The sequence below is a fragment of the Athene cunicularia genome (genome assembly GCF_003259725.1).
Source record: "Athene cunicularia isolate RWA chromosome 1 unlocalized genomic scaffold, athCun1 chr1_part1, whole genome shotgun sequence".
Taxonomy (NCBI): domain Eukaryota; kingdom Metazoa; phylum Chordata; class Aves; order Strigiformes; family Strigidae; genus Athene; species Athene cunicularia.
Window position 1 is genome coordinate 24976814 of NW_020799091.1, and position 14645 is coordinate 24991458.

The 14645-nt window shown below is 41.4% G+C and overlaps 1 protein-coding gene across 1 annotated transcript; it reads left to right on the forward strand.

Annotated features, from left to right (window-relative positions):
* The first annotated feature begins 53 nt into the window (after nt 1-53).
* On the forward strand, nt 54-6567 carry CCNA1 (cyclin A1). The gene is made up of 8 exons (XM_026862306.1): nt 54-128; nt 1124-1367; nt 1577-1698; nt 2408-2631; nt 3267-3471; nt 4397-4510; nt 5166-5299; nt 5637-6567. The coding sequence occupies exons 1-8, from the start codon at nt 54-56 to the stop codon at nt 5686-5688; spliced, it is 1170 nt and encodes a 389-aa protein (XP_026718107.1). The 3' UTR covers nt 5689-6567.
* The last annotated feature ends 8078 nt before the right edge of the window (nt 6568-14645 follow it).

A 14645-nucleotide genomic window follows, 5' to 3' on the forward strand; every position in this document is an offset into this window, starting at 1 on the left:
GTGGCTGCTGTTGCCGCCCGCACACCCTTCCCCCGTGCTCTGGGTGTTTAGGCATGGCGACAGGGCGAGGCGGGGCCGCCGCCTGCCGCAGGGGTGGGCGCCGCAGGCACCTGCCCCCGAGGCCGCATGTGAAGGCCTGGGCATGGCGGGGCCGTGTCGGAATGGGGCTCCCTGCGTGAGCCTGAGCTGCCCAAGAACCCTGCTAGTAACCGCTCAGGCCTAATCTACAGAGGCTTTACTGTGGAGATAGATACCTTGACCAAGTAATTCTTCCTGGAAGGAAGGAGACTCGGTGAGATTTTATTTGGGTGCTTACCCGCTGCAAGTGTAGGGAGTGGTTTAAGAAAAAGTCTGTTTGCTGATGCTTGCCCAAAGGTCCCACTGCCATGCGGCAGAGCCTCCCAAAAAGCTGAAGTTCACAGCAGGTGTCTGTCTGTGTTGCTGTTTTTTGGTCCCTCTTGAAGTCTGCTGCGGTGGTAGGGAAATGGTCCGGTGCTGACTTACAGGACCTAAAATAGCAGCTGTTGTGTACACAGACTCTTCGGGGTTGTGACTCTAAAGCCAATTGCTGGCTTGCTGGTAGGAGGTGATGTGAAGGACTGTAGCCGGGTCACATGTTGTAGCCCAAGGGGCTGAGATGCTTGAGCTCAAAACTTCAGACTTTGGTTTGTAATTCAACATATAATGCCTTCCTGCAAGTGAAGTCTTTCACAGGTATGTGAGAGTGTGTGCCTGGGCTCTTTTGTTACTTTAACTTGCTGCCCTTCACAGCAGCTGTTCCTTACCAGAACTGAATGCCGAGCAGACCCTGCACTTGCCAGCCCCATCAAACCCAAGCAGCACCCTCGCCTCATTCTTCTTAGTGGTGGGTTCTGGAGATGAGGCTACTCCCCTGGCCTCTGACTTCCACACCACCTCACTCTGTGAGGGGTCTGCGACAGCAAGGCATCAACAAGTGGTACTTTTGAGGCACCAGCTGTAGCTGGTGGTTTTTCCAGTGAACTCTAATGTTAACAGTGTCTGTTAGGCAAGGAAAGTGATTTTTTTCTTTTCTAAAACAAGTGATACTGTCGTTTTCTTCCTGAGTTGCCCTCCCACAGCATTACACTGTGCTCTGTTTCAGGGTGTTACTGTTATCAAACACTTCTCTGGCTCTGAAAACACCATCCCTTCATCTGGAAAAGATGAATTACCAAACAGCGTGGTCAGTGCTCCATCAAAGCAAGGGTTTGCTATCTATGTAGATGAACCAGAACAGAAAGAAAACTACAGCTGCCAAGTGGCTGAAGAGCTGGATTCAAGCCTCTCTCAACTGGATACTAGTGCGATGACATCCAGTATTCACCTACTGCTGGATCTGAGTACAGGTAACACCTGTTGCTGCTCAGGTGGTATCTATAGCACAGGTATGTGTAGGGTGGTTATAAATTAGTGAGTAGCTTCTGTTACAATAAATAAGACTTCAAGATAACTTGGATTGTGTCGGCATGAGGCACAACTCTTCTGTGTTAGAAATATCAGGAGAAGGTAAAGAGGCTAATTACACAACGTCTTGCTGCTTCCTCTTGCTTGTTAGGATCTCCTATGATAGTGGACACATCCTTCCAGTCCAAGCCTGAGGATCACATGGAAGATGCCGTAACTCTGGCTGTGGAAGAGTATGCAGAAGACATTCATAAGTACCTCCGGGAGGCTGAAGTGAGTGACTTGTAACAAGCTTATAGGTATTTGTGTCTCTGATGAGCTGCAATACTGCAAAGATGTATGGCTGCCCCAGGATAACCCAAGGCTGTCACTGAACTATGAAAGAGAAAGCGAGCAGTAAAAGCCATCTCTGAAGGCAGCATCTCGACAGTGCTGAGATCGTTGGGGATTACCCTCCGTCCCTGAAATTGCCTATCCCCGGAGCATCTATTGCCTCTTTGGGATGAAGAATTCTCACAGATGCGAGTTGAATGCTGCAAAAATACTGAAGTAGTTGGATGTGATGTCACCGGCAGCTCTCAATACAGTAGTAGTTTTTCCTGCCTTTCTGTATCAAGAGCAGTAAAGTACAGTCTCCCAATAGGAAGATGGGAAAAAAATGTGATTTATTCACTTTCATGTCCCTCTGAATGGCTTATATGTGATTGATGGCAAAGGCTGTTCATAGTCTAGGAGTTCTTTTACTGTTCTGCTACTAACAGACTCCTATCTCTCCAGTGTAGAAATACTACTTCCTAGAGATGCTGCTAGCTAATACCACTAGTACTATAATTGTAGTTAGTAGTAATGAGTTATAGTGGAACAATCCATAATCCCGTTGGTGAAAGCATAAAGAATGTTAATAAGCTCATACATTAATGGCTGATTCTTCAGTTCATGATTCAGCCATCAATCCTGATTCTTCAATTCTCTCTCCAAACAGGTAAGATTCAGGCCCAAGCCCCACTACATGAGGAAACAACCAGATATCACAACAGGAATGCGTGCCATCTTGGTAGACTGGCTGGTGGAAGTAGGGGAAGAATATAAACTTCAGACAGAGACTTTGTACTTGGCGGTGAACTTCCTGGACAGGTTTCTTTCCTGCATGTCTGTTCTCAGAGGGAAGCTGCAGCTTGTAGGAACAGCAGCAGTTCTTCTGGCTGCGTAAGTGTTTCATCTCCTGAAATCTCAGGGAGCTAAAACTTATTTTTGGACCGAGTCTTTTAGCTTAATTTGAAGGACTGAACTTGCAGTAGTAAGTAGCTTTTCATGTTGTTTCAGGATCAGCAACTTCGCCTACTTTGCCATTAGCAAAATTAAACATTTAATGTTTGTGATGTGAGGAACTGCAGTAGGGAAAGCTTGTAACCATAACAGCAAGAGCGAAAACACTACTCTGTTAGGCTGCTAGCTAAAAGGCTGTAGTAGGTTCATAGATTCACAGTTCTAATCTGCAATTAGTCTTGAACTGGTTTAAGTAGACAGGGTAGCTGGCGTAGCCTAGGAGCACATGGGGTTTGTCTGGAGTGCATTGTTTACTGAGACTTTCTCTCTGAGAGCTTGCTATTAGTCAGGAGTTAACAATGTGAGAGTGTGTCTGTCTAGACTGATGACTTGGAGTTCCTCTAAACATTTTTGCCCGAATTTGAAACTGAATTGTTACATAGCCTGGAAGAATGACTAAAGTAAGAGCTCGACACAAATCTTAATGTCATATGCTCATCCTGATACGGGTCCAGCAGACAGCTTGCTTTCACCATAACTTTCAAGCTGATAAATGTAGCTTCCATGTCTTTCAGGAAATATGAAGAGATCTACCCACCAGAAGTGGATGAATTTGTATATATAACAGATGATACCTACACAAAGAGGCAGCTGCTAAGAATGGAACACCTTCTTCTCAAAGTGCTGGCTTTTGACCTAACAGCCCCAACCATCAACCAGTTCCTCCTTCAGTATATTCAGAGGCATGGAGTCTGTATGAGAACTGAGAACTTTGCAAGGGTATGAATTATCTTCCTTTTAGGATTGAGGGGGGAGAAGGGTTTCTAAAAACAGAATCACTTGTATTTCACTAAGTTATCTGAGCAGACAGGTTCTGCTGCTTTACTGTGCTCTGAGAAGATACTCTTTCTCATGCCAAGCCTTATCAGGAACTGCAACAGGCCTAAAACTGGATGTTTTATAGCCTACTACCTTCAGTAGGCAGCTTGTGTGCTGAAACTTCTGGATAAATGTCTCATGGAAATCCTAAGGTTCTTCTACCTGTCTGATCAGGAATAATGGGTAGCTAAGTGGTAGGAATGTGATTGTTTCTTCAACAGTGCCAGCATAAGAACATAGGAAGTCTGTCCTGGATGTGATGGTACTACATACTGCTACACAATGACACAGTGTATGCCTGCATAGCTGCATAGGCAACACTGCTTAGAAGCAGATTAACCCAAGATTATAGCAACACATCTGATCTGCTGCTTATCTGCAAAGAGTGTAGGATTGCACAGTGACTCTGCTCCAACAGAGCCCAAATTCTGACTCTTAGAGATGTACATTGATCTCTGATCTCCAAATGAGGTCCACCTAGGTGTACAAGAGCCTTGGAGGATGAGAAGAGTGTGTATTTTTTATTTTAACAAAACATGGATTTTCTATCTGTAAAATTGTCAGAGCTGATGATGGGACCAGAACTTCAGATTACAGTGTAGATTGCTCATGCTTTGACAGTGTTTTTTCTGTCCCCACTGAAACATGCTAAACATTCTTCTGTGAGATCAACAGGACTAGAATGATATTTCTACCCATCAGACATGTAACTCCTGTTTTTTACATGAAATTGAGACCACTGTCAACTTGCACTGCTTGCTGTATTGAACTGATTATACCAGCTAGGCTCATTCTGTTTGAAAAAATGGTGGCTTTTTTTGTTCAGTATCTTGCAGAGCTGAGTCTCCTTGAAGCTGATCCTTTTCTGAAGTACCTTCCTTCACAAACTGCTGCAGCAGCCTACTGTCTAGCAAACTACACAGTGAACAGGTCTTTCTGGGTAAGAACAACTACATGTTAATGAGTAGCTTAAGCATTTTATGTTATTAGAACTAGGCTGAGAAGCAGAAGGAGTAGCTTCAAAATATGTTGTTATAAAGGCTGAAATCCTAGCATGAGTAGCTATTCCTGACCTACAGGACTAACTGATAAATAAATGTTATATCAACCTGAAATATCTTGCCTCTTCTCTGAAATGGGAGGGACCTTGCTGTCTTGCTCACATCAAATCTGTACCTAAGGCCTTGTTAATCTCTAAAACTTCTCCCCCAAATACAATTCAGGGGCTTTCTGAGAGGGAGGGAAGAGCTGAATGTGTGCACCTGAGTGGAATACACTGAGTGGCTGCTTTAATGCAAGCCTTGATAGTCCTTTCAGCTGTGTGTCAGAGGAATAGCTTTAACAGAGCAGGATCCTGAAGAGATGCAATGGATGCCACATACTTGGAGCAGAAGGAGCTTCTTGTCAGATCTACTAGCACCAAGGAAGAGCTAGAGTAAAATTGATGGCAGTGTACACTTGAATTCTTTTCAAGATTGAAGAATCTAGAGTGAGCACTGATGCAGTGAAAATACATTTTCTACAGAAGCAGAAGCTATCTTCTAGATGACTGTTGCTTACAAGAGAGTTAATGCTGTTTTTTCTCCCCTGACCAGCCAGAAACCCTTGCTGCATTCACTGGGTATTCATTAAGTGAGATAGTGCCTTGCCTGACTGATCTGCATAAAGCCTGCCTCGATGCTCCCCATGGTCAACTGCAAGCAATTAAGGAGAAGTACAAGTGCTCAAAGTAAGTAACCAGGAAGCCACAGCGTTCTGTAACTTGGAGGCTATAAGCACAAGATGACTCTTGTGCTGTAGCTTGGGCTACAGATGCTGTAGCTGACAGACTTCTCATAGTGGTCATCTTCTATTCCTGAAACAGAAGCCTCTGTCAGCCTGTTTGAGGGGCAAACTTTTCTGACCAGAAAAGTAGTTAATCCATAGGTATACAGACATACTGGATAACAATTCTTCTGTGATGTTGCAGGATGATTCTTTTCTTCCCCAGTGCATGGCACAAGAAGGTGGTATCTCTAAATTTGTCATCTAAACTATTATCTTTAGTGACTGCATTTATATTCCAGGTACCTGCATGTGTCTCTTCTGGAGCCCCCAGCAGTTCTTCCTCTACAATAGAGACTGTGGATTCTGGACTTGAAGATTACTTTGTCCCAGTCAACAAAGCTGGTCAAATGTATCAGAGCACTGCAGGTCATGTTACCTATAGTGATCAGAATGGTTTTTAGCTGGTATTTTTTTAATTACATGCCTTTTAAAAAGGATATTAGACTACAGCTCTTAATATAACTGACAGCACTTTTAATAAATGTCTTATTACACTGTTCCTCTATGAATCTTCTGACTCCAGTTAATATCTACAGTAAGAGTGAGTGGAAAGGGTTGTGTTTTTTACAAAATTGTTGTGAGCCGTGCTTCTGAGCTAGATGGAGTGGATAAAGTGTACTCTGAACCAACACAACCTGACATCTCTATAGACATAGGTGATTCGCTGCAGTATTTTCTGTTTGTTCCTCTTCTATAAGACAAGATCGGGTGGCCATGAACAGAACCTATTTTCTGCAACTCATTTACCGTATCAGAGCAAAAACATCCAGATGCAAGTGGTCTATGAACAGTGAACTTGTGTGTAGAAGACCATCAGTGTTGAGGTAAAAGTCAAACTTCCCTTTATAGGGGTCAATAAGGGGTATTCATCCACAGTGAGCTGGAGGAAGCGGAGAGATTGTGGCTGGGAGAGGCTTTGGAACACTTCAGACACTGGCAGACAAACTGCAGTAGAGAGCAATGTTAAAAGCTATGAGGTATTGGAACAGTGGAGTTGAGACAAATGGCTGCTGTGTCATAGTTGTGGTATTGAGTAGTCTTACAGCATAGCTGTCTGACCTCTCCTGCCAATAGAGTACTGCTGAATATGTGAGCTCTACAGTCTCTAGATAAACCTCACTCTTAGCAGAAAGGAGGGGGGTGATGGGACAGGACTAATTATAACTTGTATCCTGACAGTTCAGTTGGTTAACATGTGGAGAACTATATTCAGCTAATCTAAATAGCAAGGTAAACCTGAGGTGTTCTCTTACTGTAAGTGTTTGAAGCCTTCAGTGCTTATTGCATCCTCAAAGTAATCTGTACAGGACATTATGTGTTTCCAAGCAAGAAAATGTTTAACACTTGACATTAGCATACAATTCATCAGACATACCAAGTACCAGCCTTTTACTTTAATTTAAAACCCGGTTACACTAGTGTGTGTATTGTGAGACTGCTGTTAGCTTCAGGGATTTCACTTCCCTTGATTGTGTAAGGCTTGCTTCCCCTGGCTTCCTTCCTGTCTTGGATAGTGAATCCTTATAGTAATGCAAACCCTTGAATTCCTTCAAAATGGAGGCAGTGGTAATGGCTGATTCAGTTGTCTCAAAGTAAATATCCTTTAAGTGAGAGGAGCATTCAGTTTCAATCTAGACTATGCAATTCTTAGTCTCTTGTTTTGAACACTTTCTAGTCAAGTAAATTAATCTGTCTTGGTATTTACTAATAATAACAACGGATGTAACCAGATATCCCATGCTCATGTCTGTGGTATCCATTTTATGGTGGGGACCTAGATCCATGGATTGTCTCCATGCAATGAATTTCACAGCTTTTGGATGAATGTCTTAAAGGTGAGCTATGAACTTCACTCATGAGTGCAGACAACTCCTTTAGGTGGCTCAGTCCAAGGGTCAGAGCCAGTGGTGTCTAGTTACAAGGGGGAGTGGTGACTTCCTTGGTTGCCTGTTTCATGAGGAAATGGTGACTACTGAGCAAGAATCTTACTAAATCTATCAGGCTTATGAGTACCAGCTTGTTTATGGTGCTTCAGGCTTAACATAAGGTGTCCTGAAAAACCATGTTAATAAGCCTTTAGTTGTAAGTAATAGTGCTTACTGAACTGCAGTTACTGTAGTGTTGAGTAATTTGAAAATGGTAATGAATGTCTCAAGCACAGAACCATTTTCTTAGTGTTATAGCAGTTTGAAGGTATTTGTATGGTCATGTTGCAGTAACAGGGAAGAGATGAGTTTTGTTCTTACGAACAGTCTGTGGCCACAGTCATGTCTCATGTTCTTAGGCCAACATATTTGGTGCATCTAACACAGGAGGTGTCCAGGTCTGAATTTACTAAATGTTTTAACATGGGGTGTCTTCCTAGAAGCCAAACTTTAATTCTGTTTTACTTCTTTAGAGTTTACTCAGCTGCAAGACAGATACAGTAGTAGCATTTAACTTCCTTGAAGCTTTAATTCTCTGGTATATGAATTTAGCAGATTTTGCATTTTAAACTATAGTATCTGAAGATGATTGTGCTTCATCTGTCGTCTTGTTTGTTTTGTTACTGTTTTGCAACTGAACTAGTGGCTGAAATAGTTTTTTCATTTTGCCTTTTTAGCCTTTGTACTAAAAGAATAACTAGCTTGTGGTTCTTCACTTTATCATAGAATCGTGGAATGGTTTAGGTTGCAAAGGGCCTTAAAGATCATCTAGTTCCAACCCCCCATCATGGGCAGGGACACCTTCCACTAGACCAGGTTGCTCAAAGCCCCATCCATCCTGGCCTTGAATAATTCCAGGGGGGCATCCACAACCTCTCTGGGCAACCTGTTCCAGGCCTCCTCTGCCATTCTGTGAGTCATCACACTTAACTCTGGCCTGCCGCTCATGTGGGCTGTCCTCTGCAGCTGATACTTGACATCAAGGTATAAGAGATACTTCAGTTGAGCCTGTTGTGGTAATGAAGGTGAAATAATGCTGTTTTAATAAGATAAAGTGCTTAAATGCAGATGCAAAGCCACTTAAGAGTACTTAAAAGATGTGGTGAAAATTATCAGGTATACAGAGACATATTTTTTTGAGGGAGATGAAAGCAAGCCAAAAGGAAACTTTAACTTTTCTATGATGTAGTGCCTATCCTATACAGAAAAACTAAGACCTGTAAAGCTCACAGCCTTGTGTGATGTTTGAAACAGAACCAGACTTTTTGAAGACAGCCATATCCTGGAAAAGAAATAAAGGGGAATAAACATTAAAGACTAAACAGAAGCAGTCTCAATTTTTGACCATACCACTTAGTGGCTTGTAGACCATAGCCACAAATAAGACCTCTTTTTTTGTTGTTGTTCAGGAAATATTTAAACTGTTGCAGTTTCAGAATTGTCAAGCCTGATCTTGCTCAGTCAGCTTTGCTGTAAAGATCAGTCTGATTTTCAGCATGTGTATTTCAAAGGCTGAATATTGCTTTCTGTGCAGGTCACAGTATCTTCCCTCAATTGTGACAATACAGTGGGGGTAAAATGTATTGGTGAGACAGCAGGCTGAGCACATCCAAGGAGCTTTGAGTGGTCATTCAATACTCTGAGTGGAGTGAGTTGGAATTGGGAAGTGTTGAGGATTTTAACTTTGACCCATGATGTTCAATTCAAGAGTTCATTAACACTGGGATTAGAAAAACACAGAAACGCAGAGCTCCATAATCTTATTCTAGCAGTTTCTGTACTATCATGCTGTGACTTTCAGAAGGTGCAAATGTGCTGTGATTGCATGATCCTGGTTCTTCTGTGTTGTAGTTAATTTTTTTTAAGCAGTAGCTTCTAACATTAAATATTGTAGCTGCCCTTGGTGTCCTGAGAAAGCTGTTCTTTATAGCTGGGGATGTACTGTGAATCCATTGTTCCCTTAAGATTAAAATGGACAAGCAGAACTCAAAATAATAGGCTATGGGAAAGTATTGACTTAACAGCTAGGGTCTGCCTTTGTTCTCTTCTCTGGAGTGAGTTAAGGATGTCTGAGAGATAATTGGGTAATTGGAGAAAATGATTTAACTGCAGTCAGGACAGTTAAGCTGTTAATTCATGACTGAAGGGTGCCTGCCTTGATGAGAAATCTGGCTGTGTGATTAGTCTGTGTACATACCTGCTTGTTGTCAGTTCTACAAATGACTAGAATTAGCTCTGATTGCTGAGGTTAGTACTTATTTTAGCCAGTGGCCTTGAAGCAGCTTGTGGGGCTGCTTTTTAAGGATGAAAAACAAGCTGGCAGCATCAGTAATTTCTTCCTGGAATTAAGCTTTTTGTCTTGCAGTTTTTCTCTTGCTCCAGAGCAAGATCATCTTTGTTTACTGAAGAGCTGTACAGACTCTGCTAGGCAGATGTGAACTGGAGGAGGTACAGTACCATACCCTACCATTCAGATGTTCTAGAGGCCTGTCAAGTTGAATCTTACAAACTTTTTAGATCCTTTGCTGGTTTTAGCGGATGTATGTATTTCCTCATTACATCAGACAATTAAGAGTCTCACTAAATACTTATTTTTAGCTCTGTCTGCTTCATAGTTTTTTCTCTAGTATAGTAAACTCAGAGTTTCTCTTGGATGCTTGTTCAGATTGCATCCATGTAATATTAAAAAAACCCAAAGCTTTGCACAATGAAATGCCCATAATCAGCATCCCTGACAATACATCTATCTGGTGCTCCTGAGGAGATGTAGAGCTTAGAAAGCCTGTGTGGTGAGTAGCTAATATAGCCAGTCCCAGCTCACGTGTGCCCTGCTTGTCAGTATAGATGGCAGCAGTGCAAACACTGAAGACAATTAGCAGAGACAAACTTCCAGGACAGTCTACAGAAAGATACTGAGCATATGATACAGTTCATCCTAAAGTACATGCCTACCCTCATCAAATTAACTTGTGACTAAACTAAGCCAAGACAAGAAAGATCAGGCAGTCCTGGCCCTAATCCTCCTGAAGATGCTATAATTATGGTTCTGTCCTGGAGTTTTGTACAGTGCTTGCTAGGCTGTGCTAGTACTGAAAAATAATTGTGGGCTGAGCAAGGGCTGGTTCCTGGCCAGATGTCTGTCTCCGTTTGGCTTGTTTCCACAATGCTTAGGGCTAGCTCCTTTTTAAAGGAGATTTGTCCTGGGGAGAGCTTGTTGGAGCAGGACAAAATATATAGTCAGTGTGAACTAACAAGCTAAGTGGGTGGCTGTGTTCAGTGCTTGATGTCTGCCCCTCTTTGGTCTTAGCAATGTGCCCAGAATGACCAAGTATTCCTGTCACTAATATGAGTAAACACCTAGCTAAGCTATAAGGGGGTCCTCAGTCCTTGTCTTTCAGATGTTCAGGTCCTCTTTATTTGAACACAGAGGAGCATTACTGGAACAAGTGCTGAAAGAACAGGCTCATGATAAAGCATTGAGTTCTGGCAAGAAATAGTTTTCTCACTCCACCATCTGCAGCCAAGCTGCCTTTTCTGTTTGTTAGTGTTTTGATGTGTAAACAACTTGAAAAATTAGGAAAGAAACCCCTAGACCCCACAGCATTCAACAGATTAGGCATTTTGGTACTAATCAGTGAGCTGCTTACAGTAGAATATTGTAAACCCTATTCCTATCTAGGTAGAAACTGGAGTGTGACTGGTATCTCAAAACAGAATCATCCTCCATTTAGTTCTTTCTGTCCCTTTTAAGGAGGATAGAAATACCTGGGAATTAACAAAATGGATGGCAAAACAGACTGCAGATGAGCAGCACAGCAGTCCTGTTCTCTGTGATAATGGAGTGAGATGTTGAGGTGGCAGAACCAGGTTTACTCCAAATCATATTTTCATAGCACATGCTTAAGAACAACATACCCATCCCAGAGCTGTGATGTATTGCCACCTCTATTTACTGAAGAGGGACATAAAAAATATTCTCAGGTTTAACCATACAAGAGAAGACCTTGAGCTTTTTATTGTGTTAAACCAGAAGCAAAGAGCGAATTGACTTGCAATAAAAATACTGGTGATAATGTATTCTCTATCCTGATGGTCTCCCGAAGAATACTACCAGAAGAGGGCACCAGCGTCCTTGGTCCGTGGCTTGAGGGGAAAGAACCTCAGTGTTTCCCAAAAGGATCCTGGGTCAGAGCTCAAGAAGGCTATTTGGTCTTGGACTCATTTCTCCGTGTTTCTGTGTAAACTACCAACATGTGAGATCACTGCAACAATACAGCTATTCCAGTTATTTTTTCATTAAATGTAATCAGGATTTAGTGAAGCTGCTATGTAAGTCTGTTAGCTGTGCTCAAGGGATACTTCAAGAAAATAAATGCAACTTTTCACAACATCTGTAGTCTTGTACTGTGAAGTTTGGCATTTTGCATTAGTTTATTCAACACTTTCAGTTATATCTTTTTCCTGGCTATACAAATCAGGCTATCTGATGTTGACTTAAACTTAAAACCTGCTTCAGACAGGATATAAGTATGGTGGAAACTGTTAATGCTCATGGCGTAAGTGTTTTGTTGAAATGGGTCTGATGGAGGAGCATCTCCTTATGTTGCAGGTTCGGCAGATGAAGCTCTTGTAATATTACAGAGCTTGTATGATTTGTGCAAGAAAACGGGAATTCCTGCTAGATGATTCAGCCCTAATTGGAAGTAGGGGGAAAAATAATTTAAAAATCAATGTTAATTTTTAAGTTAGAATGTGTTCCTCTTGCTTATTGAAAATTTCAGTGTTAACTCTTGTTTCACGGTAATCTAACTAGATGGAGAATGGTTATGTATGACAGTTATTGCCTAGTTTGTGTTGTTTAAGTGTAAATTTTTTTTATACCTTAGTCACGTTTTCCTTGTTCTGTTCCCAACTTGAATTGCGTTTTACTTTCACGAGCTGCTCACCCATTCAAATCTATTATTTTTGTCTTTACCTGTAACTATTTTGAAATTGTGTTTGCTCTCAGCTTTAGCCTCTAAACAAAGCACAAGGTGAACTGGTAGAGTCAGTGGAAAGCTTGTATCCAGAGCAGTTATGAGTGCTGCATCAGAGATCTAGTATTACTCAAGGCAAAACTTGCCAGTAAAGCATTTTTTGAGTCAAATGGAAATGTTTTCTCCTTGGACAGTTACGTTGCTGGGCTGTGACTGAGCCTAGGTTCCTTATTCTTCTTGAGCATAGATATCTATACAGATGTATTTAAAACAGTTGCTGAACCAGTTATGTGCACAGTCATGGGCTGCCTGAGGTGCTCTATGGGCTAAAGGAAAACAAATGTGTCTGTTCTGGCTAACAGTAGCTGCTTTCTGGAGGTGTTGCTGTCTCTGAGTAGAAGAGGTATGGGGGAGAGCAGAGGATGTTCACATCATGCATGCATATTTGCATTTGTTCACAGGTGCTCAAGTGTCTACTGAAATCTTCCACATATGCCTATGCATCTGCTAGCTGAACATTGTATTCCTTCCTCTGTCTTTTTTTCTCTTTGTTCAGTGACTGCTTATAACTTTCGAATGATGTGGAATGAGGATGTGGCTCTGCAGAGACTCCTTTGCCAGCAGGATAACACTGTGCAGGGCTTCTGGCTCAGAGCCAGCAAATAATATATCTTCCATCATGCAGGACTGACCCACTAGTGCTGAACAAAGCACACCCATTTTTAAAAGCATCTCCCTGCACCAAGTCTTAAACATGAAGTTGGCTTCTCATCTTTTTTTAGATAGTTATACTATATCACCTGGTGAAAAGACAAAGCTGACAGGGAATAAACAGGCTCTGGTTCTATTTTTTTCAGCAAGTAATCAGGGCAGAAAGCTCTGCTTCAGTCTGTCAGATTATGCCTCACAAAACTGTACTTTCTGTAAATAGCTGCTTATCTTAGTGCATGAACATTAAGCTATCATGAAACTCACAGCACAACTGCTGCCAGTGCTCCCAGATCCCTGAGCTGGGTGGTATGTAAAGGATGTACGAGTAGGTTCTGCTGTTTAATACCATCCTCTGGGTCAATTCAGAGGTTACTGTCTGGGAACTGCTGATCTCTGTAACTTCCACTTGTGTTAAAACAAATGCTGACTGGACTTAAACATGGAAAATCCTTTATTTTATTGTCAGATGAAATCTCTAGAACCTCTCATAGCCATCTTGTAAAGAGAAAAGGATTTTTTAAAAAACAAAAGCCCCCACTCACCAAACTTAGATTCACTAATTGTACCAGGAAGACTACATTGACAATATTGTATCAATACTGTACTGAATTGTCTCTAGCAGAACACAACATTAATTAAAAAATTGTTCTTTCTTCCATCTGGAGAAGAGAAACTTGTGGATGCTTTGGGATAGAAAAAACCTCCACAGGTGGCTGGCAAGTGTCTGAAAACATAGTATTTTAGAATCTTTGGGATTATTTCCTTGTATGGTGTGATATGACTGATCATTCTAAGAATGCTCAAGGAAATTCTGGGAATTTCTTTGTGCTAATTCATATTAAATATACTGAAAAAAAATCAAGAGTAACATAAAGTGTAATGGTATAAAATTCAGTGTAACATTAAAGCTAAAAGAAGTTTATTACAGTATTATATAATGAGTTTATCTGCTCTTGATCTAGAAGTGACTTTGCTAAAGGATTAAAGGCTATCACTGGTTTGTTTTTTGGTTTGGTTTTTTTTTTTTAATACCCTTCTTGAGTGCCACTATCTTGAACTAGTGGAATCTTCATTAAATCTCATTCTGTCTTCAAATGGGGCCTGCATTTTATCTGGCATAAGAATGACCCAAAATCATCATCTTTTTCTAGAAACAGGGAAAGGCCATTATGAATACTGCACCCAAGAGTCAATGTTATAGAAATATTCAATATATTATAGCCAATTATTACAGTATTTATTGTCTATAGAGAGTTGATTCACTATCAGTTCATGAAACGTTAACCACGGCTTATTTACCCTATGGTCAGAGTTTAAGATAGGAACATACTTTACAAATATTTTCACTATCTATGCTCTGTATCCAGGATTGATGTTGATAATTGCTGAAAGCCTATCAACAAAAGAGGTGCTGACCTAGAACTCTGCATTATTTGATAAAAGGCTTTGCTCATTGCATTTTTCTTTAAGGAAGGTTCTGTATGTCACTAGAGAGCCAAGCAAAGACAAGTAAGCACTTGGAGCAAAATGAGTAGGTAGTCTCATTGTGGTTGATCTCATTGTGACAGGGCTGAACAAGAGTATGGCTTCCTCTTTTCAGAGGGCTCCTGACATGAATGCTCTTTTGTGTAATTCA

Excerpts from the sequence above, each read along its gene's own strand:
- CCNA1 (XM_026862306.1), top strand. The coding sequence starts at position 54 with ATGGCGACAGGGCGAGGCGGGGCCGCCGCCTGCCGCAGGGGTGGGCGC. Across the intron at positions 1,368-1,576 it reads ACTGCTGGATCTGAGTACAG|GATCTCCTATGATAGTGGAC; the intron begins GTAACACCTGTT and ends CTTGCTTGTTAG. Across the intron at positions 5,300-5,636 it reads GAGAAGTACAAGTGCTCAAA|GTACCTGCATGTGTCTCTTC; the intron begins GTAAGTAACCAG and ends TTTATATTCCAG.